The sequence below is a fragment of the Cinclus cinclus genome, chromosome 9 (genome assembly GCF_963662255.1).
Source record: "Cinclus cinclus chromosome 9, bCinCin1.1, whole genome shotgun sequence".
In the NCBI taxonomy this organism is placed as follows: domain Eukaryota; kingdom Metazoa; phylum Chordata; class Aves; order Passeriformes; family Cinclidae; genus Cinclus; species Cinclus cinclus.
In genome coordinates, this window is record NC_085054.1 from 23,523,286 (window position 1) to 23,545,546 (window position 22,261).

Consider the following 22,261-nt stretch of genomic DNA (forward strand, 5'->3'; position numbering starts at 1 on the left):
AGGGTTATTGTATTTCTTACGGAACTATGATTCAGAAAAAGATGTGAGAAAAATAGGATTGTTCTAGAACTGCGTTAAAAAGGTAGGTTGATGACAAGTTCTAAAGTTAACTAAGAGGATGAAAGAGGAAGGAGGTTGGAAGGATCTAATTGAAAAGTATTACTGATGGTAAAATGCTGCACCTGTGACCCAGATGTGGCTGAAGGTACCAGAAGGAGCAGTGACAGTGAGGGTTCATCTCATCCACAAGGGTTCTGTTTTCTTGGACTAAGTGGGTTCCAAAGGGGGTTAAGGATTTCATGGCTTTTCTACTGGAAGGTTTCTCATATGTAGATATGATAGGTGGCATACCACACTCCTTATACATGATTTGGTAACATTTATGTTAAGACTTTAAAACTCAAAGCTTCTTGGGGAATATAACTAATGGGAATGCTTTATGTCGTCTTTTTATCCTCCTCATCCCAAGTGGAGTCTCTAAGGCATTTTGCTTACATTAATAAAATGTTTCAAGGTTTTCTGGTGTTCAGCTGATGGTTAAACTGTACAGTGGCAAATTCTGATTTTCTTATGTTGCCAGGTTAAATCAGTCCAGAAAATAGTATTTGGAACGTGTGATATTTTTGAAAAATATAAAATCCTTAATAGAGAGAAAATTGCCCAATTCACATTCCAAAATTATTTTAGCCAAGACTTTTTTTTTTCCTGAGAGAAATAGTCAGAACAGTACAAAAGGCTTAAATGAAACAGGAGATCATCAGGGTAAAGAACTGACTGGCTATGTTTTATTGCATTCTGTGTGTGAGGTTTAGTGGGATGAAGTGCAAATCACGTAATATGACTCGTGGAAGGAAAAAAAATGTTTCAAAATAAGCCAGTTAAGTTCTGTATGAAGTGGAAATAAACTATACCTGATTCTGCAGACTGGAGACTGGTAGTGAATATCTGTAAGAAGAGGGGGTGTGGGGCTGGGGGCTGCCCTGCAGCTCAGTCTGCAGCAGGGATTGGGGTGAGGGAGAGGAGGAATGTTGGAGGAGCCAGGGTAGGAGGAAGGGCTGGGGGCATCTTGCAGCCAGGAGATCTGAGAGCTCCCACGTCCTCGGGCAGGAGCTGCACCCTGGGTCTGGCTCTGTGCTGCGCTCCGGGTGTCAGCACCAACCTCCTCCCGAGGCTCCAATAAGGGAACAATTCCAGTAACTTCAATAGACAGCTTCTCACATTGATCTCTGACCACAGCCCTTCAGTGGAGGGAAAAAAGCAGGGCTTTTTTTGTGTAATTTAATCCTTCCCTGCTGGGTGGCCCTACAGAAAGCTTTTTCTGCAGCTGAAATTCCTTTGGTGCTGGACAGGAGTGATTGCACGAGCCACCTTTGTACAGTAGTTCTGAAGGCTTTTAAGTGGAAATGAAAGATAAGTCTTGTACTTTCTTTGAGTTTCTTTTTATCAAGCTGTTTATGAAGTAGAGCCGATTTAAAAACAATTTAGTCACTTGTTTTGAGGTTAATGGATGCTGGAGGGGAAGACTCCCCCCATAAAACAAGAAGTTTTGACAAACTTTTAATTAAGAATTTGGAACATGGAAATTTTGGGGTAGTTCTGCACTACTGAGATTGGCTCTGGGGCATATTGGTTGGTCAGGTTTTTGAAGTAAATCTTCCTCTTAATTCTAATTAAGTATTGTAATGCCAGCACTCTTCATTAGGCAGCAATTTGTGATTAGTCAGGTGGTAGTAATGGAAAGAGAAAAACGCGATGAAGCAGTAGAGAAGTTGGAGAGCATGGAAAAGGGCTGTAAGATGTTGCTCCTACATGTTTTTCAGCATTCCCCTGTTGGCAGATTTCCCACTGAATTCAGTGTGTTCTGTTCGACACGATTCAGTCCTCACATAGATCCTGCCTTGTGTGGAAACCAGTTCAGAGGACCTCGATTACACGACCTCAGCTCTGAAATTGTGACCAGAAATGATGCTAAGAACAGCTATAAAGAGGGAGAACTCCTAATTCCCCCCAAACTTTGAAGCCAAGCTATTATTTTAAGTGTAGATTACATTATTGAATTGTTTATCTGTGAATTGAATCTTGTATTTAATAAATGGGAGCTTTTGTGAAGTGCTGGAGTGAATGTGAATTAGTGAGTTGAGAAGGAGATTAGCTCTGTGAGGAGATTGAGAACAATTTAAAATTCCATTGTACGGTGTTTTTCTTTCTGTCTGCATGAAGTATGGCTATAATTGCCTCAAATTGGGTACTGCCTTTGTTTAGGAGAGTTAAACAAGTAACAGGATAAGATATTTCACGCTCCCTTTCTAAATAAACAGCTTGTTCAGTTTGTATCTTTGGGCAGCTTGCAAATGTCAGAGCCAAGTTTGTGGAGAGAACATATATATGTGTGTGTGTGTACGTCCATATATATATGTATATGTGAGGTGGAGTTTCCTCAGAAACAGAATCATCCTGGATTGTTGGGATGCATTTTACAATTTGAAGCCTGGTCTTCCCCTACTGTATTATTCTAGTGTCACCTTTTATCATGGTTCTTAAAATAGATGCTTTATTAAAAAATTCCTAGGGAGACATGGACCATAAACATGAATTTGCCCAGCTCCTTTCTGACAGCCAAGGTTTATATTTTGCCATCAGTTGCCTGATGGTGTTGTTACCAGGGAACCCTCACATTGACCTCGTAATTATCAAGACCAGAGAAAGAAAAACCTGATATAAGTGAGCCAATACACCCACAAGGACTGGGGCAGTAGCACACAGATAGCACTGCTTTTTCCTTTCATATTCCTGAGAAGGAAGAAATAATCCCAAAAAGTTCTTGGGTTGGTCTTGTGGCCAGTGTTGTCCATGGGGATCCAGGCACTGCATCTGGAGTACAATGATTGTAAAGTGACTTTTCTGGAAGGAGGGAGAATCCTTATCTGCCATTAGCAATTGAGCAGGGAGTTTGCTGGGTCTGGGTGAGCCCAGGGTGCTTTGCTGGAGGGACAAAGTCACTTCCAGCTGTGTGAGGTTCACCTGGCCCCTTTGCACATCTCCTCTGGTACTGTACCTAGGTCAGTCCCTGATCTGGGGTTTCTTTCCATTCATTACTGGCAATTGTGGTTGTCACATAAACAACCACATCATTTTTGTAGTGAAAATGCAGTAGAGCTGCTAAGTCCTCATGAACTTTATCAGTGTTGGGCAGTTCTGTAGAAAAAGCTCCATAAGTGCTTGAAGCAGGCAAAAGCTGGGCCTTGGCTGCCCATAGTATATTGTAAAAACCAAGATGATCCTGTAAGTTCAAATTTCACTTTTTGTTGCCAGATGCAGAATCCCCATGCCTCCCCTGCCCCGGTTTCAGTGGATTTCCCAAGTTTAATACCACATCAGCCCTGTTTGTTGTACACTTAGTGCTGTGTCAAAGGGGACTATAGAGCCAAGAGGCTGTTTTGTTCTATTTCATGGTGTTTGCAAATGAAGCTGAGTGCTCTGGTAACTCTCTTGGAAACTCTGAGACTCTAAGTTGGGCAGAGTGCTCCCTTGGCATGCATAGATCTAAGGATAGCACTTTCTTGCCTATCAATAAGTATCTTAAGGCCTTTACTTTTAATGCTATATATGACTAAAGTCCCAGGGAAATAATTCCACTACTGCTGTTCATTTATATCATTGGAGTCTCAATTAATTCAGCCTAGGCTAGGTTTTCTAATACATTATTTATTTAGGTCTTCAAAATGTCTGTGATGCTGCATGTGGTTGACAGAGCATGTTCTTGTTTGTTAATATTATATGGCATCCCATTTTCCCAAGACGTTTCAATAAATGCATGTCTTTGAATAAAGCTGGGATTTTAACAGGCATTTTTTTTCCCCCTTGTGTTGTAGCTGTAGCATCCCAGATTCGTAGCCCTGATTTCTCTTCTCTACAACCACCTTTTTTAAATAGTTCTGGAAAGGTCTATGCTTCTTTAATGTTTGTTGTTGGGCATTTTTTTCCTTCCTTTTTTTTTTTTTTTTCTTTTAATGCTTGTTTGTTGTTACTGATCGGTAAGGCTGTACAAAGCCTTACCTACTGGTAACATTTTGTCTTGGTTCTAAATATCTAGCCCAGCTTTTCCCACTGCCCCCAGGCACTAGAAATGTATAAATACCCTTAAATTCAATTAAAAAATCCCTGACATGAAGAGTGGAGCACTGAACTCATATTTTCTGACAGCCCACAAAACTTAAAAATCAAAAGACACGAGGGCCATGTAAGTGAGGGTGAAACAAATGGAATACAATACTTGGAAATGAATGAGTCCTGTGAATGAACATTGGCATGTACATCCTTGGCCCCATATGAAGATTAAGGTGAGTTGTCTGCTCTAAAATTACATAATTGCTTCTGTGACTTATTTGATGCTGCTCTATAATAAGTTGTGAACACTGTATGCTGACCTGGTTAATGGGATGTTTACTAAATGGATATATTTGTGTAGTTTAATAGGAGGATGCTTGGAAAAATTAGCAGGATAGGAAAGAATGGCTGGAGAGGGTAATTTTTCAGCAAGTGCTGTGTTTGTGAAGAGGAAGGCAGAGCTGCCTTGCTGTTGGCTTTTGGGGGCTTGGAGGGGGATGTTGGATGGGGCTGGATCCCTGATTTTCATGGAGCATCCTTGTCCTGAATTCCTGCGTGAGTGGCTGCTCCAGGTGTGGGGTGCTCAGACTCTGCCCCCCACTGAAGGTGCTGCCAGCTGGGGATGTGTGTGCCCATGGGAGCAGCCTCATCCTGCTGCCCTAACAGCTTCATTTGCTAAACTGTTTTTCTTGAATTTAGCTATTTTAAGTACTATAGACTAAGATAATTATTTCATGAAGTAATATTATCTGGAAATTAACCTTGGATCTCTGCGGAGGTTCAGAAAGAGGGAGATAAGGAGTTTTATCACAAATTGCAGACTTACTGGGTTTAACATAAAGGCCGTGGCAAGTAATACATTTAAACTGCATTTAAGTAGTAAAGACCAGAATATCAAAGTCTAAAAGCAATAAACATTAAATTATTCAGAAAGTTTTTATATTTTCTTTCTAGTTTATATGTTCTTTTCACACACTGTCATTTAATGAGGTTATATTCTGATTAAAGTAGAAAAATAAAAAAGTAAAATGTTTTATTTCAGTGGAGAAAAATGTACCTTTTAAAATATATCAGCGTGCCCTGTGTAGTCTGAGCTGACTGTACAATTTCCCCTTCGTTCAGCATGGTTGCTAACTAACGGATTTTGAGGGGAAAAGTCCCCCTTATATAGAGTTTCAGTTGAAATCCATATTTTAATTTTAAGTGACAACTAATAAATTTACTGTAATCCTTTTCAAATATTCTCTGGCAGGGTTCCCAGACATATATTTTTGAAGGTTAAATGGTTTAGGATTTATGTACTGTACTATGTAGGTGTATTGGCTTTGAGTGGCCAGGTTTTGGTAGCAAGTGAGCTACAGGGGTGGCTTCTGGAAGAGAAAATTTGGATTAAAGTGAAGCCTGGAGGGGAGGGGGAAGGTAGTTTAAGATTTGGGTTTATTTCTCATTATCCTGGTAATTAAATTGAGCTCCCTGAGTGGAGTCTGTTTTGCCTGTAACTAGTGAGTGATCCCTCCCTGCCCTTAACTCACCTCATGAACCATCCATGATAATCTCTCCCCCTGCCCAGCTGAAGAGGGCAGTGACAGAGTGGCTTTGGTGGGCACCTGGTGCCTAGCCTGGCTCAGCCCACCACAGTAAGTCAGTCTGAATAAGATACTGAGTTTATAGGGCCCCTCCATTGCCAGACACCAGTTTGTGGCTCAGCTGTGGCTCACCACGGCTGCAGCAGCAAAAGCTCTGCTGGTTAATGACCTGTGTTTCTGAGTGGCCCAGGCTGAGGCGCTGCGCTGAAGAACTGTTTTTTGCTGGTTGCAGAGCTCTCTTTGGTATCATTACACAGGCCTGGTTCATGTAGTGTGGATGTACCTTTCTGGCAGCTCAGAGTTTTGACTGTCCAGAAACACTTTTTTTTTTTTTAATAGGCAGAAATTGGCAGGAATAAGCAGCAGTAATTATAATAATATTCCACAAGGTTTGCGTTTTAGTATGGCAGCGTGACTGAAATTGGTCCTGCCTTCTCCTCTCCCTCGGGAGCCGTTGTGTGCTCCATGGCTAATGAAGTGGAATGAGCACTGTGATCAATATTTATGGTGTGGCTCTGGGCACCTGCAGTTCTTTCAACCCTTCTTGCACCGTGAAGCTGGAGTGGAGGTTCCTGACTCGAGCTGTTAATGGCTCAACTGCAACTTGATGAGAAGGCTGCAGTCTGTTTCTGGTAGTGTTTCTCATGACGGTCACATGCCACCTGCACAGATTTTCTAGCTCTCATTGAGAACTCATTATTGATTGACTGAAGTAGGAACTTGATTTTCTTAGTGATGTGCCTTCAGGTCTTCCACTCATCCTTTGGTGTTTGGGCTCTCCCTGTGTTGGGAACAACCACTCTTGAGGCACCATATCTTGCCACTGAACACACAAAAAAATATGGTATTTATGGATTATTTCAGCAGAGTTTATAGACTTCTGCCCTGTGGCTGTTCTTCCTTTTACGCTCCAGTCTGCACTACAGGTTCTGTAACTGCTGGGGACAGTGTTTGGTTATTTCCAGCATGATGTTGTGGAGAATCTACTTTGCACTTTTGCACCTTGCCAGTTTGGGAGCTGCTCCCAGCTGTGCCAAAATACTTGTCTGCAGCTGCTTATGAAGTCCACAGACTATTTTCTGTCCAAATTAGTCCTGAACTACTTTATTCTCTTGTTTCTCGACCCCTTCAAGGCTTTCCCAAAATAATAATATCATCTCTGAACTCTTAGTGGGTTGGTTAGTTGCAAAGTTTGCCCATTCCCTGGCAGTGACAGCAGCTGGAGGCAGTCCAGTGTAATTAGTAAGTATTTTGGAGACTTTGCCTTGGCAACCCTATTAAATATGTGCAGTGAAAGCAGGATTAGTATGTGGCCTCATATTTTTTTTTTTCTCATTAGGGCATCTTTGTGATCTGTAAGCTTATTTAATTGGAAATTAGCCATTCTTATTAACATTGGAGATACTCTTTGGTCCAAATCCTGACATTGAAAAAATGTATATAGTTTCAACTAAGGAGAAAGAAAATGCATCCGTATACTCCATGGTGGAAATTTGCCCTTTTGTGTCCAGTGCAGTTCTCCTGGAAGAAAATTTCATTTTCTAGTAAAGGCAATAAATTTTCACTGCTCAGATAAGTGACTACGGAGGTTCATCATCAGGATTTGAAGAAATAATCCTCCTAAGAAGATGGATGATGACAAGGGGAGTAAGAGTTGTTATCCAATCATTTGTCATGGTCCAGAACATTAAGATGTATTGGTAAGACCCCAGAGGTGTGTAGAACTTCCTTTTTTTCTGTTGTGTCATAAGTTACTCTGTGCAGTCAGCCAGTATTGCACTGTCTGAAAACTCATTCTGTTTGCATCTCTTTGTATACACCACACAAGTGTTAACACCCTATATATTGCTGGGAAGAATTCTACACTTCCCAACTATATCATCCAGATGTAGCCCCACAACTACTGAAGAGAGATTGACTTCCTGGGTCCTCACTTCCCTGCCCTTCTCTCCCTCCTCCATCCCACTCCAGCTGTTAACATTTCTGCCTTGCCTCTTTTGCTGTGAGTGTTCCGCTCCGGGGTTTCTCCAGAGACTTTTCCCTCTGACTGATTTTCTGTGGTTCCCTGCTCTACAGCCCTTGCCTTCTGGTTCTTCCCTTGTCTCAAAGCTTCCAAACCACAGAGCAGCCATGGGGGACTGTGTCAGCTAGTGAAAAACTGGATTAAACATTCATGGCTGTAGGAGTGCTTGTTAGCATATATGTATTAATTCAACATTTCCTGCTGGTTTTCAATATGTAGGGAGGTTGTGTTGCCAGTGAGGTGACTTAAAGTCCATAATGGAATACATTCCAACTAACTGCTTGAGACCAGGTAACAATTTTGCACTGCTTATCTGGTTTCAGGGAAAAACCTTTCTCCTTACTTTTTAAAAGTGAGTATTCCTCTGTAAACTAGACATGGTTGAGACCCCATTTCTGAGGATTTTGTTGAATTCTGTCTCTGTAGCTAGGATAGCTGATATTGAAAGCTCACCTTTGTGTAGGAGAGTCATACCATCATAGTTTGCTGTGATGAGCTGCTCCCTGCATTGCACTTTGGTTGTAGGAATTCATGCAAAGGTGAGGTTTGACTTGTCTTGTCTGGGGTTTCTGTGCCACAGAATGGCTCAGTAGCTTACATTTGATCCAAAATGGAGAGCTGGCACCGTCTGCCTCCGGAGGACCCTGTGAGTTTGGGAGCCCTTTGCATAAAATCTGGCCATGGTGGGGAGACCTGTTCCTGTGGGTTTAGATGTCAAACACATGGTTGTGTTTCCAGGGAAGCAAAATGTAATTCTTCTGAGCCCCAGCATATAATTACAGCTGTAATAATAGCTATCATTTTTGGTGCTTCAGTGCCAAATGTAAAGGTTGTTGTTGTTTCTGTTAATGTTTTCAGAAGACTGTTCGGCTGATTTTTTCCCTATTTGTGCCTTATCTGCGACTGAACAATTACCAGGAAAGTGATGAGGACATGGTATGCAGAAAGTCACCCCCTTGTCTCTCTTGCTGATGACTCTGAGGAGTGTTTCGAGCGCTGCTATCTCAGCTGCTGATCAATGCAGCAGGAGCTAATGTGTGCAGTGACCTTTGTGAGGAGAAAGGAGCTTGTGCCAATATTGCACTTGCAGTTTGAGTCAACTTTTACACTTTGTCATATGCTTGACTGCAGGAGCTCCTCCCTCACCTGGATTGCTGGATCAGTTGCTGTTCTATCCACCAAGTTAAGAGATGCCCCAAATTTCTCTTGTATGTTAGTCCTGATGTTTTCCTTGCCCAGGTATCATTGTTTTATGAGTGACCCCTGATCCTGCTGGTCTAAATTCCTTTTGTGTTTGGTTGGGCTCAAAGTGCTTCTGCGTAGCTGTACACTTCACAGTTTGGGGAAGTCAAAGGGATTTTGCTGCTTGAATTAGACAAAATTTACAGCAGCCAATGGGTGGGCAAAGGTTATTCTCTAGCATTTTCCCTCTCTGCATTTTTATAGTGCTTAGGAGTATTGATGGATGGAGCTCTCAATAATTTAACATCTATCAAGTTTTTGCTTACAACACCTAAACAAACTCTAGCATTACATAATTTTTTCTGAATATACAAGATATAATTCTGCTACAGTAATTTACAGATGGATAAAAAACACATACTGTTGCTTAACCATCCCTTGTAATGGAATAGGTTTTGGATTGAAATTTTAAGTATGCATGAAGACAGTAAGATACCATTTGCACTGTTAGGATTTCAATAATGTATGGAATTAGCAGAGCTTTATTGTATTTCTGTGCCTGCATGCCCTCCATAGAGTGAAAGTTGTAATAAATACAAGTTCAAAGGTAAAATTTTATTGCTGTGCATGAGGGAAGAGAAAATAAATTAGAATAATGTAATAATGCTCATATATGTTATGAATTTTGAACAGCATCTATTAGAAAGTTTGTCAAAATGTGCTTAGCTTTGAAAATACAGATTAACGCTGAAGGTTTTAATATTGTTCTTCCTTATATTCCTATTCCTTGCAAATATAAGTGTAAAATATCTCCTGCCGAAAGCAATTGTCATAAAACGACACTTTCCTATTTTAATAGCTGAATAATCAGAACAAAAATATTTTCTAAGTTGCAGAGAGGTTATTGCTTTTTTCACACAAAGAAATTTAGTGGTAGTAAACCGAATTTTAGCCAGATATTCTTCACTTTTTGTGTTTCTATTCTTATATGTGCAAAGCATGTCCAAATGTCTCCTGACAGCTTCGACACTTCAGGGTGATTAAAAATGGCATGAGGTGTGCTCATCTGATTCCATTTACTGAACCTGTATTTTTCTTTAATCTGGTAGCAAGGTTAAAATAGCAGCTCTCCAACAGGAGCTTGAAAAGCTGTTAGGGGCTGACTGGTTGGTATCAACCTGGACCCTTTGGGGTTCATTTTTTTTATTTTCTTTTCTACTTTGGAGCAAATAAGGACCAAGTCAGTGTGGGAGGGAAACTGCTGGCACTGAACCCAGCAAACATCATTTTTTCTGAGCTCCCACCTCAGCACATGGTCCTTCAGCCTCTCTGAGACAGCCCCAGGTTGGTGAAATTTTGACAACAAAGGCAGTTCCTTCTCCTGGGTTTTCTTACCTTACCTTCCTTTCTGTTGTCCTCTGTCACCTCCCTCTCTTCTCCTGTGAGCCCAGGGTGCACCATGAGGGCACTACAAAAGGATTGGCAGTGACCTTTTTTGACATTTTTGATGTGGTCTTCAGGTTTATCTCTGTCACTCAGTTTGGGAAAACCAAGCAGCTTTTGGTGCACACACACCCTATTTCTTAAAAAAAATGTGTTTTAAACAGCTTGGATGCTGAATAACTGGGAAAAACATTAATGGATTTTGGTTTTGTTTTGTTTTGTTTTCTTCCTGAAAGCATCTGTCACCTTTAAATCTATAGAAACTTTCTGCAGACAGAAAATATCAGGAAACTTTCCTAAATAAACCATTTTAGATCATGATGAGTGGTTCCTACCTTTAAATTCTTCTGTTGGTACCACAGGAGCTGAGATGTAAGTAGGATGAGGCTGCATTCCAGTATAATCAGTGAACCAGTTCCAGAGGGTGGGGCAGTTTAGAGACCAAATGCAGTTTAAATGGCACTAGAAGAATGATGCACTACTGACTGAAAATGCAGGCATTGTTATTAATGATGTAATTAAAGTTCCACCTCATAGGCAAAGTGGAAGCACGCAGAAAATATTGTTAGTACTGTGTTTCCTACATTTGATTTATCCACATTTTAAGTACTAAATGATCTATGCAAAATACAGTGGGAATTAAATAGTCTGTCTAAAATTCACAGCTTTATTATGTAGAAATGGTTCAAGTAGAGGTCAGGGTACATTAGCCAGAAGTAACTTAACCCAGCTGAAAAATGTCTAATGCACTTTCCATGCACAGTTGTTACTTGGCTAAACCTGGGTGTACAGTGGGAAGTTCTCAGGAACTGAAGGTCATGGCTTGCTGTTCATATTGTTTTGGTCAAGAGCAGATCTCAGACATTCATCTAGACCCTTGACTGATGATCATCTGTAGTACTGGGTGTATTTTCTTTATTGCAGTTTTTAAAAGCTCAGTTCTGAGATTTGTGGATCAATTAGAGACAAAATTGAAAAAGATAGTAGTAATAATAAAAATAAAAAATAGCCTAGTATTTGGTCCTGCAGATTCTGAACATTTCCTGATGGATAGTGGGAGCGCTCAGAGTTGCTTTATGAGCTTAGGCCAGACTCTGCAGCTGAACTAGAACACATTTTTGTGTTAACTGCTTCTAAATGAGCTCTTAGTTTTAAGTAGTTGGCATAAATCTAATTTTAATTTACTGTTTTCATTTTCTTTTGCATTGATCCTCTTTTTATAGAGATTCAATTGCAGACTTGGAGAAAGATGTTTTTTAAAGAGTCCAGATGGTATTTCCAATTATTTATTATCATTAGCATTCACTGTATCTGAAAACAAGACTTCTGCCAACTTAGATCAACCTCATCTGCTGCACTATTGTTTACGAATTTTCAGTGTCCTGTGCTAATACCAACTCACTTTTGGGGTGGTTTCTGGGGCTACAAGAGAAAAAGTGTCTGCTATTCCCAATACATTGCAACTTGCCAATTTACTTTGGGAGTATCACTTGAGTAACCATCCGTGATGGGTTTCTCATGCTTATGAGGAAGTGAGCAAGGCATGTCATTATTAAGAGCAGCATAATCTGAAGAAAAATCATAGTAATCAAACCAGAATGTACAAAAGCTTTACGTTTTTCCATGTCTAAGCAAAGAAGTTTTCTTTTTGGGGTCAGTGACTGTGTGAGAGCACAATTAGTTTTTCCTGTGTAATAAGCCCCTTATAATTTTTTTTTCAAGTTTTGAGAATGAAGATGGTACCTTAAGTTTTCAAAAATAAAATGTTTGGAAATTTACAGGTGTGATGCATTGGGTATAAAATGCCACCACCCTCTTTTTTCTGAACAAAAATGCCTGAATTTTTCCACTAAAATTATTCTGCCCCTGTGCAAAGATATAAGAATAAATGGATTCTGTACACTTGGAATGATCAAATCCACTAATACTTTTTTCCTCAAAGTTTTGAAAAGATATACATATTTTATAATATTTTAATACATTATAATTATTTGTTTAATTGGTTTCTACAATATTTCGTGTTGTTTAGCATTTGGAACAAAGCAGTACAGAGAAGGAAATAGAGGGACACCTGTTTCAATTGTACCATAGCAGCAATTTCAACAATAAATCTTAATTAGAATCAGTCTTGATCAACCCACCTATGTAGATTCCCTCATTTACAAGGAGGAGGGATAAAGGAGAGAAAAAAGGGGAAAAATTGGAAAGAAATAGAGTGAAAAAAAAAATCCTGCAGCACGCTAATATGGATTGTGTTATGTTCTTATGCTTTACATTTTCAGATTGCCGCACTATGTTAATTATTAGGAACAGCAGCCTGAATTTCTGTGCTTTTCTCTGGGGATGCAGTGAACCCATGTTTACTTTCAGCTGCCACTTGAGTAATTTCTCTTCCATTCGGGAGGGACTGTGCAAACAGCCATGAGGTACAGCTAATTCTGCTTCTGTGCCCAAGCTCAGCAGGTGAAGGTGCAGCAAATTCCTTGAAGTGACAACTTGTCTTCTTGTGTGGGGTAGGAGAACCAGCAGTGCTGATGTCTCCATGGGTAACCTCCTGCAGGTGTGCTGGTTGGTTTAACCTTGAGTGTGGAGATGCTGCACTGAGGTGTTCTGGGACGTCTGCTGCAGACCTGGCAGCTGCTCACTAATGTGCCTCTCCTGTGCTGAGCTTTTGTGGAGCTTCCTTGGAGTCACAAAGGAGTGTTCTTAAGTGCAATTTCATAAAGAGAGAAAAGAAGTGTGGATAATCAGTCCAAATTGCAGTACAGGATGTATAGGCAAGAAAAACAGATACTGTTTTTTTTCTATACTTGTCATCATCTTTTTCTTGAACCTCTGTAATGATCACTTGGACATAGGTAAGGGGCAGGATTATGCAGGGATTTGGGTGAGACTTTGATTTTATGGAGATTTTGTAACATATTTCCATTGCTTTTCCATATTCATTATCATTGCCTCTGTTCCTTTTTCATACTTTTTGCCTTTACTTTTTCCTTATACTCATGCATTGTTATTTCCTTTATCTTCATTGTGCATTATGTGATGAAAAATGTTTTTGTAGTGGCATTTGACCAAGTCTTTTGACTCAAAACCTTAAGGATTGTCTCATCTCTTTTGTTTTTGCTCCCCCACAAAGAATGTCCTGGTTTATTTGTGTTTGTTTCCTCTTGTCTGTTGTGAGTGCCTTGATCTATTTCACAGCTTCACCTTCTTCCATGCTCTTGACCTCCCTTCCTCATCTCTTGCATCCCCTTCCCCTCCGTGGGGCTCTGATAATAGTGATGGACCAGTGCAATTAAATTTATTCCATACACCACTGCTTTCCCTGACAAACTGACACCTCTCTTCTCGGATGTTCTTACCTGTTGACTGGCATTAAGCAAAGTCAGCCAGGAGCCAGGATTTCAGTGGAGTGTGACATTCATCTGCGGAGATGAGCACTGAGCACAGCAAGCCCTGGATGCTTTCTTCTCTAAAGCTGGTTGTGCATCATGGGGAAAAAAAAAAATAAATCTGTGATGTTGTGATGAGATGAAGACATTCAGGAGGGTTATAAGAAATTTCTCCTATTGTAATTTGATTGTTGTTGTGTTTAAATCTAACATTTTCCTTAGTTGATGAGATGCCCAGGCCAGCATCCTGCCAACACACAGTTTCTCTGCATGCAGTTGCTCTCAGCAAACTGGCATGCAGTCAATAGGAATCCCTCTGAATTTACTGCTGCTTGTTGACATCTTACTCTGTTACAGGCAAGTATTTAATCAAAGTTTATTGTCATTCTTTTCTGAGATTTAAGTGGGATGTAAAATTTTATGATACACGTAGTATTTTAGATGACAACTTCATTATTTCCACTGAATAATTTGAAATGCTACAAGGAGAAATATTGATGGCAAACTGGTAATTGTCGTTAAATATGCAGCATTTTTGCAGCAGTCACTTGTGCAAAAAAATAAATTTTCCGAACTCCTAGGTAGCAGTGCAGAACGGTCTGAAATGCAGTTCCTTTGTCTTGGGCCTTTTCCCATCACGGAGGTCACTTGAGGCTCCAAACATGTTCAGACATGAAAACTTCAAAGTGACTTTGCAATTTTTCTTTCTAAAAAATGAGCACGGGATTATATTATTGAATGTCAAAAAGAGAACACTTGGTTTGTTATTGAGTTGATCTTTTGATTCCTGCAGCCTGATGGGATTTTTATTTTTGCTGCCTTAGTTGTCTCCTATCCTGTGGACATTCCCTTTTTCCTGAGCCAGGAGGGATGTCTTTGGCAGGAGTAATTAAAAACTGTGTCATGGGAGATGGACACAAGAAGTCACTGGGAAGAATGAGACACTGCACCAGAGCTGCAAGGCAGGGTGTAAAACAGGCAGGTGCAGTTTATTATTGGACTGATTCCAAACAAAACATTCCTGTTGGTTCAGTGCCTTACCATGGAGTGCATTACTCAGGACTGTGGGAATGGCTTCTCCTTCTGCAATGCAAAAGACAATGGGGAAAAAAAAGTTTCTGGAAAAAACCCAACCTCTTCATTTCAGGGAGGGGTTTAGGTCATTCCTTGTTCTGTTTCCCTTGCTGGGAAGAATTTAGTTTGCTTTTAGGTGAATGAAAAATTCCATTCAGAATGGTGTCTCTCTGTTACCTTGCTGAAGAATTCAAGTGAGGGACCAGTACATTAGGTAATGAGCAACTTTGATAGCAAATATATTTACAAAAATGCCATGCTTATCTTCTCTTTTGTAATTATTACAGCCTGACATGAAAGAAAATGGATTAAATCTTTCCTATAAAATGCTATCTTTTTGGTATATCTTGAGTATTTAGCTTTATAATCACTAAACTATTCAAGTACAAGGCAATCAGTTTTAAAAAATGCCATTAGAGTTGGTCAGGATGCTTTCAATAAAGCATTTTGAATAGAAAATGGCAACATTTTTCTTAACTACAGTTTCTTTTAGGAAAGCAAGCATTCAGCGAGGCTGAGAGCAGTGCTTAAGGCATGAAATAAAGAGCATGTGAGAGGGATCAGCTGGGCTCCAGGGATGCTGAGGGTGCTGATTCAATTCTTACACCTCAGGCAGATCAGAATCTGGATGGTGTGGGTTGTGCTCTGACCAGCACCCACAGGTGCTTTTCCATGGGACCCCTCCAGCCTGGAGAGGTGCCTGGGGGCTTTGTGATCCAAGTGCAGGACCTGGCTCTTGGCCTTGTTGAACCTCACAGAGCTGGCCTCAGCCCTGTGATCCAGCCTGTCCAGATGCCCCTGCAGAGCCTTCCTGCCCTCCTGCAGATCCACACTCCTGCCCAGTTTGATGTTGTCTGTGAAGTTGCTGAGAGTGCCCTCGATCCCCTTGTCCAGATCACCAGGGGAGATGTTAAACAGGGCTGGGCCCTGGGAAGCAGCGCTGGTGACAGCCCCAGCTGGATGTAACTCCAGTCACCACTGCTCCCTGGGGCTGGATGTCAGACAGGTTTTTACCCAGCAAACTGCACCAGTCCAAGCCATGGGCAGCCAGTTTTTCCAGCAGAATTCTGTGGGAAGTGGTGTCAAAGGATTTGATAAAGTCCAGATAGATGGATACATTCACAGCCATTCCCTCATCCACTAAGTGCATCACCTTGTCATAGAAGGAGATCAGGTTGGTTAAGCAGGACCTGCTTTTCCTAAATGCATGGAATGGCCAGGAATGATCCCCTGGTTGTGCTGTACATGCCATGTGATAACATTCCAGATGGTATGAGTACCAGATGCCCTGGTACTGAGGTCAAGCTGCTGCCCTGAAGTCCCCTGGATCCTACTTCCAGCCCTTCTTTAGCTGTGTGTTACCTTTGCCAACCTCCAGTGACCAGTCACCTCTGGGACTTTCCTGGATAGCCAGGACTTGTGGTAAAAGATGGAGAGTAGTGTGGTGGGCCCTTCTGTCAGCTCCCTCAGTACATTTGGGTAGATCCCCCATCTGGCCCCATAAAACATGCTTGTGCATGTAGAGATCGTGGAAAGATCTACAAAGATTATTCAGCCATACATGAGATAAGAATTATACCTTCAAGGTACTGAGTGGACAGTTTGGAAGCTCTTGAGAATTTAATATTCCCTTTAAATCTGCAACAATGCATAATGCACACTTCAGCTATATCCTGTTCTAGTATTTTTCATGGAAAATGAAAGATTATTACCTCCCTTTGTAGTATGCAGTAGTTTTCTGAGAATTCTCTGCCAGGCAGCTGGTACAGAAGAAATTCCCGTTCTGCAGTATAGAAGGCAGTAATTAAACCTGTACACGGTGAATGGAGCTATAAAATAAATCAAAGTAAGCGTTGAATTGTACCTTTATGCACCCGGCGGTAAACTCTTTCTAACAAAGCACAAAACTTCCTTTCTTTGCCCAGGAAATGTAAATTGCAGTGTTGCTGTTGCTGTCACCTTCTGTAAATCCAGTGCAAAAAGAAATCATGGAAGGAAGAAGTTGAAAGTGTATTTGCCTCCCTTCCCCACAGGGTGGTCACCCCACAATATGTGGCATGTGAGCTTATGGGTGGAAAAAGCCACCCCAAAGTGGCCCTGAGTGTTTTAAATCATCTTCTGAGAGGAGTGGGATGGGTTTTTGAAGTCTAATTAAATCAGTGGAAAGGCTCTCTTGGCTTTCAACAAGTAGCTCTTCTCTGATGCTTAGATCTGTAGCACAGTCTGATTGATGGAAAAAAAAATTGGGCTAAATTCAAAATTTGGTCATCATGATGGCCCTCTCTGGCCATAAAGTCCTGATGTAACAGATAACCTGTGCTGTGGATGGAAGAGTGGGGCCTGTGCTTTCAGGGCCATATCCCATCTCATCCTGTATGGTTCTGAAGCCTATCCCTGGCTGCCCTCCACGTGCTGCCTGTCAGTGATGGGAGAGAAGGACAAGTGTTTCACCCTGCTTCACCAAAGCATGTAATCTCTTGATGCTCCTGTACCACTGACTCCTAAAACCAGCCTGCCCAGGCTGCCCTGCCGTTTCCTGCTGCCATACAGACAAGCTGTCAAAACGTTAGCAGGGATTTTGACACTTAGATGACTCGAGAGGACAGCTGGAATAAGCCTTACAGGTTTATTTGCTGTTTTCACTATTTTTTTTTTTTCTGAAGGTAGTTCTCAGTATTAGGTGAGAATCCAAATCAGCAGTGCTGATAGAGGGGGCTGGTCAAAGTGGTCCCAGGGTCCCAGCTTGGTTTTCCTTGGGATGCTAATTTCAGCACTGATGGATGAGGGCTCTGTGTAGGGGGTGATGGAAAGACTGGGCACACCGAGCCTTTCCAGGTGAGCACAAAGGAAAGGGAGTACAAAACCAAAGTATTTTTAACCATACCTTGCAGTCTGATTGCCTGCTGGATCTACTGTTCCTTCTCATAATACGCTTGAAAAGTTTTATCTGTGCCTCGAGGGCGATGAGCCTGTCGTCATTTAGGGATGCAACTGCAGATAATAGCGCCGTGCTGTTGACAGCTTTATGTGCTCACAGCCTGCCTCTCTTATTTACTCACTTGTAGATGCGGGCTCTTGTAAAAGCAGCACAGTTTTTTACCCTCCCAGTTATAATTGCTTCCTGGGCTGCCTTGTTATAGAGCCTGTTCCTGGAGCATGAGGTGAAAGAGGCACTTTCTGCTGTTATATTTTTTTTTTCTTACATATAATTAAGCCTGGATAGTCATTATGGGGTTTTTTTTTTCCTAGATTCATAATTAAGGAAACCTTGAAGGAGAGGTTTGCAACTATTATAAGGGCAAAACAGGAGGTAATGTCGTGGGAGCCTTTTGTTTATAAACAGTTGAGCTTCTAGAAACTTCAGATATGTAGCTGAAGTTTCCTGAGGATTCAGAAATACTAAATAATAGAACATTGTAGCAAAGTCAGTCATGTCTGTTTGTTGCTTAAAATACATTTGTAAGACATTGAGTGTAATTCAGTACTTAAAGAGTTATATAATTACTCAAACTTTTTATTTAAAAAAATAAATTATTTTATTTTCCTTTCTAAAAACAATAGTCTCCTGTTAGGTGTGTTCCACATGATATCCCTCATGTGACTTCTTTTGCTGCTCATTCTGGCAGTAGTTGTTTTGGTTGGTAGGTTTTTCCCCACTGTGTTTTTTGTTGAAAGGGCTTTTGGAAAGATGCTTCTCATCAGGAGGTCTGCTTTGGTCCAAGTCCCTTGGTTCATCTGCAGCAGAAAGTATTTCTGTCTTGGATGGTATTGGCCCAATAGGTTCATAATTTTAGATCTCCCTAGCTTTTGGGTGAGAAGCAAGATTCAGAAGTAAGAGCAGCTTATTCTGGTGAGGCTGAAGGGAAAGGACCAAAATATCTGCCAGATACTTCTCTGCCTACAGGAAAAATAAATCTGACTTATTTGGGGACCTGCAAAATTTGTGCTGTGGAAAATAAGTTCTGTAGAGATTGCTAGAAAATATGGGGCAATTATCATTAGTTCTGTTGATGTATTACAGCTTTCTATTGATGAAATTATCTCATTCCTTTTGCTTACCTGCTTCAGAGAGTGGTCTGCAGCCAAGATGCCACACACCGGGCTTGGAACATGTTTTTTTCTTCTTTGTATTCCTGAATAAATTTTTAACATAGTTGTTCAAGTATTACACTTTGCAGCCTGAAGCCTCACCACATGCTGTTCTGTAGCAGATTCCTCCATGGGCAGGTGGATATTTGACATGAAGTCAGTCTGTTTGGTGCAGGCTGTGGGTATTGAACCAAGCTCTGCCTCCCTCCACATCTGTCTTGTTTCATTTGCTCCAGGTGAAGAAGTACCACATCACCTCTGCTCAGAGCTCCCCCATCCCGAGGTGGTGGCTTGTGAAGTCCCTTGTGCCAGGGACTGTGTGGTCAGTGAGTGGTCCTCATGGTCCCCCTGCTCCCACTCCTGCTCCAGCAGAAACGCCGAGGGCACTCAAAGCAGGAGCAGGTCCATCCTGGCCCTTCCAGCCGAGGGTGAGTGCTGAACATTTCTGGATAATTGCTGTTCCTTTCGTGCTTTGGCTTCCTTTCCTGAGCCAAACTGTGTTTAGGTCAGAGCTAATCCCAGTTCCTCGGGAATCAGGGGTAATACTGAATGCTTGTCTCTGCCTTGAGACTTAAGAGATCTTGATGGGCCAGAGTTCATGTTGTTGGAGCATTTCTCTTACATGTACACATATATACAGGAACAATGGGACGGGACTGCTGCAGCAGCTGACTCGAAGTTTATTCCATCACAATCAGTCTCATTTTACAGAGCAAGCATGGGAGATGATGGAAATAGCTTCAGCTGCTAGCAACAGCAGTCCAAGTTCTCTTTGTTACAAAGTCTTTTAACAACTTTCCAGCCAATAGCATAATATTAAAAGCTGACAAGTGTTTGCTCATGCCAATTAATAACGTTGCACATACATTTTGCTTTGAACAATGCTTGCTTGTAATAGCTTAAAACAGTGGATAAGGCTTCATTATTAAGCTTGCATATTAAGCATTGTCTTGCTTAACATATTTTCCTGAGGTTTATCTCTAAACAGCTCACATCCCTATTGCTTCTTGTCCTTGTATCTTCAGCATTCTTGCATCTCTCCATCCTGAGATTTGCCTTCACACAGCTTTCTGAAAGTTTTATACCTTTTCTATTTCCCACAATGTGTCACTTGGAGAAATTCTGGTACAGTTCAAAACTGTTTACTTCAGCCTCTGAATTGCTGTCTGGGTGTGAATTTGGTTCTGGAGAGCTCCATCCTCTACCAGTAAAATTGCTGCATGACAGAGTCATCATGCAAGAGTCATTATATGGGAACATATCAGTAAAACCAGCTGAGCTGTGAAAAATGAGGAAATGGAAGAGGACTTGCTTATTTATTTGTTTTTTAAGAACTGAAATGTGTTGACCTGCTTGTTGTAGTAAGTAAATAGCTCTTGATGAATATATGTCATTTGTTCTGGATCTTCATGGACATATGTATCTGAATTTTTTACATATTATCATCAGTGATACAGCTAGTTAAACAGACCATTTTGTATTAGAAGTGAAGTCTTCTAATACAGTTACACATATGGTAATTAATTTATGTGTTGGTTTATCAGACAGGATTTGGAAAGTCTTGGATCAAGTGCATAAAAATTCATAATACGTGAAGAGGTCCAACAGACTAAAGCCTTGTTGACACAAAAACCAAGTAATGCCAAAACTAGGTGCAGCTAATGCAGCAGCAAAACACTTTTAGATGCAAATCTAGTCCAGGACAAGCCTGTTAAGTGCTATTTTGTAAATTATCATTAAAGCCACCCACTGTTTCTGGGCTAATGTAAGGACTTGACCTGGCAAACCCTTACTCATGTGAAAGGTCTGTATTCACATAAACATCCTCATAAGCACTTGTGAAGAAAATTGGGACCCTTCAGGATGAAAATAATTGTTTATTGAATGATAATAACAACTACTAAAAAAGTCTATGAGCTAGAGAATGATTAAAATGGAAATACAGTTGGTCTCATATTTTCCATGGAAGCAATGAATCCAAGTAACAGATAAAATATGGAATTACAAGAGTGAAATTTCTGTGCATCTTTAGCAATGGTGTAGCAATTTGCTGTGCAGAGTCACACATCTGTGTGCAGATAGTGATTGAAATTTGGGAGAGTGGAAGTGGAGTTAATGCCATTATCACTGCAATATTAAATTACCTGCTTTCTCTACCTCACAGCTGAGCACTTGACTTCTACAGAGCTCCGGTGCCTTTGCAAGGCCCGTTTTGTTTGGCCTCTGTCAATGGAGGAAGTGTCAGCTGCTTGGCTCTGCTGTTGGAGGACTTATGGAAATTTTGGGTCATTTTCTCTAAGCTTTTTACCTGCTCCCAGAATATGATAACCAGGAAGCTGTTGGTGAAACCTGGGGGACTTGATTTAAATCAGGTTTTAGAAGATAGCTCTTTACTCAGCAAATGTCTGAAACTTGGTGCAAGAGGAGATCATGGAGCAGACACTCCCAGCAGGTATAAAATGAGCTATAGGAACTGCTAAACATCATAAAAATGTAAATGGTTACTGGAATGGCCAGGCAGGCATGAGGTCCTGCTTTCTTTGTACAAAAGTTGTCAATAAAATGCAGAAAGTGGCCTGGCCCTTGTGGTCTTTATAAAAAACAGCATCTCCTGCTTGCAGTGTTGGAAGCAAGTTTGGATGAGCCATTTCTTACTATGTTGAGTTAAATCTGCCTTGTTTAGGAGAGCTTCTTTAAGATAATGTAACTAAGATAATATTGAAAAAAAACCCACCCTAATTTTTCCCTAGGAAGTTCAAAATTTGAGTTGAATGTGTTCATTAGTTTTGGTTTTTTTTTTCCTTACAAATAGATCAGCCGTTTTGCCATTTGCTTGTTACAATTATTTGTTTTTTAAGACACAAGAAAAATAACTGATTTGCATTTTTCCTGCCAAGTCAAATTCTTCAGGAAATAAGCTACCTGGAGCATTTTCTACTCCATCATCATACTAAACATTTCTGAGACAGAACACTGTGTGGGACAGTGAAATTTCATGAAGAGGTGAATGGTAATGTGGCATGATTATCCACTGGGTTAGGTAATTTATCTCTTTTCCTTTTCTCACTGCTATTCATTGTGGCCATTTGGGGCCTTACCTTTTTTCAGGAGGGTCAGTCCTGCGAGGCAGTAGGCATCCCTCTGACATCCCTTCATGTCCTGTTGATTTTAGTAGGGTGTAAATGTGCTCTGAATCTTGTGGTATCTGTTCCCAACACTTCAGCTCTTTCAAAACCTGCAGCACTTTGGCTGTGTCCCAAGATGTCTGGGTTATCCCTCCTGGAGGGGAATGGTTTTGATTTTAACAAATTTTCCTTATTTCTTCCTAAAATGACAGTGCTTACTGTTAACTCTCACTGCATTGC

The 22,261-nt window shown here is 40.9% G+C and overlaps 1 protein-coding gene across 1 annotated transcript in view; it reads left to right on the forward strand.

Annotated features, from left to right (window-relative positions):
- Positions 1–22,261, forward strand: part of THSD7B (thrombospondin type 1 domain containing 7B) — a 241,494-nt gene that overhangs the window by 87,122 nt on the left and 132,111 nt on the right. Inside the window, exon 7 of the mRNA XM_062498438.1 lies at positions 19,133–19,324. Coding sequence (XP_062354422.1) covers positions 19,133–19,324 — 192 coding nt within the window. The remainder of the gene's footprint in view (positions 1–19,132; positions 19,325–22,261) is intronic.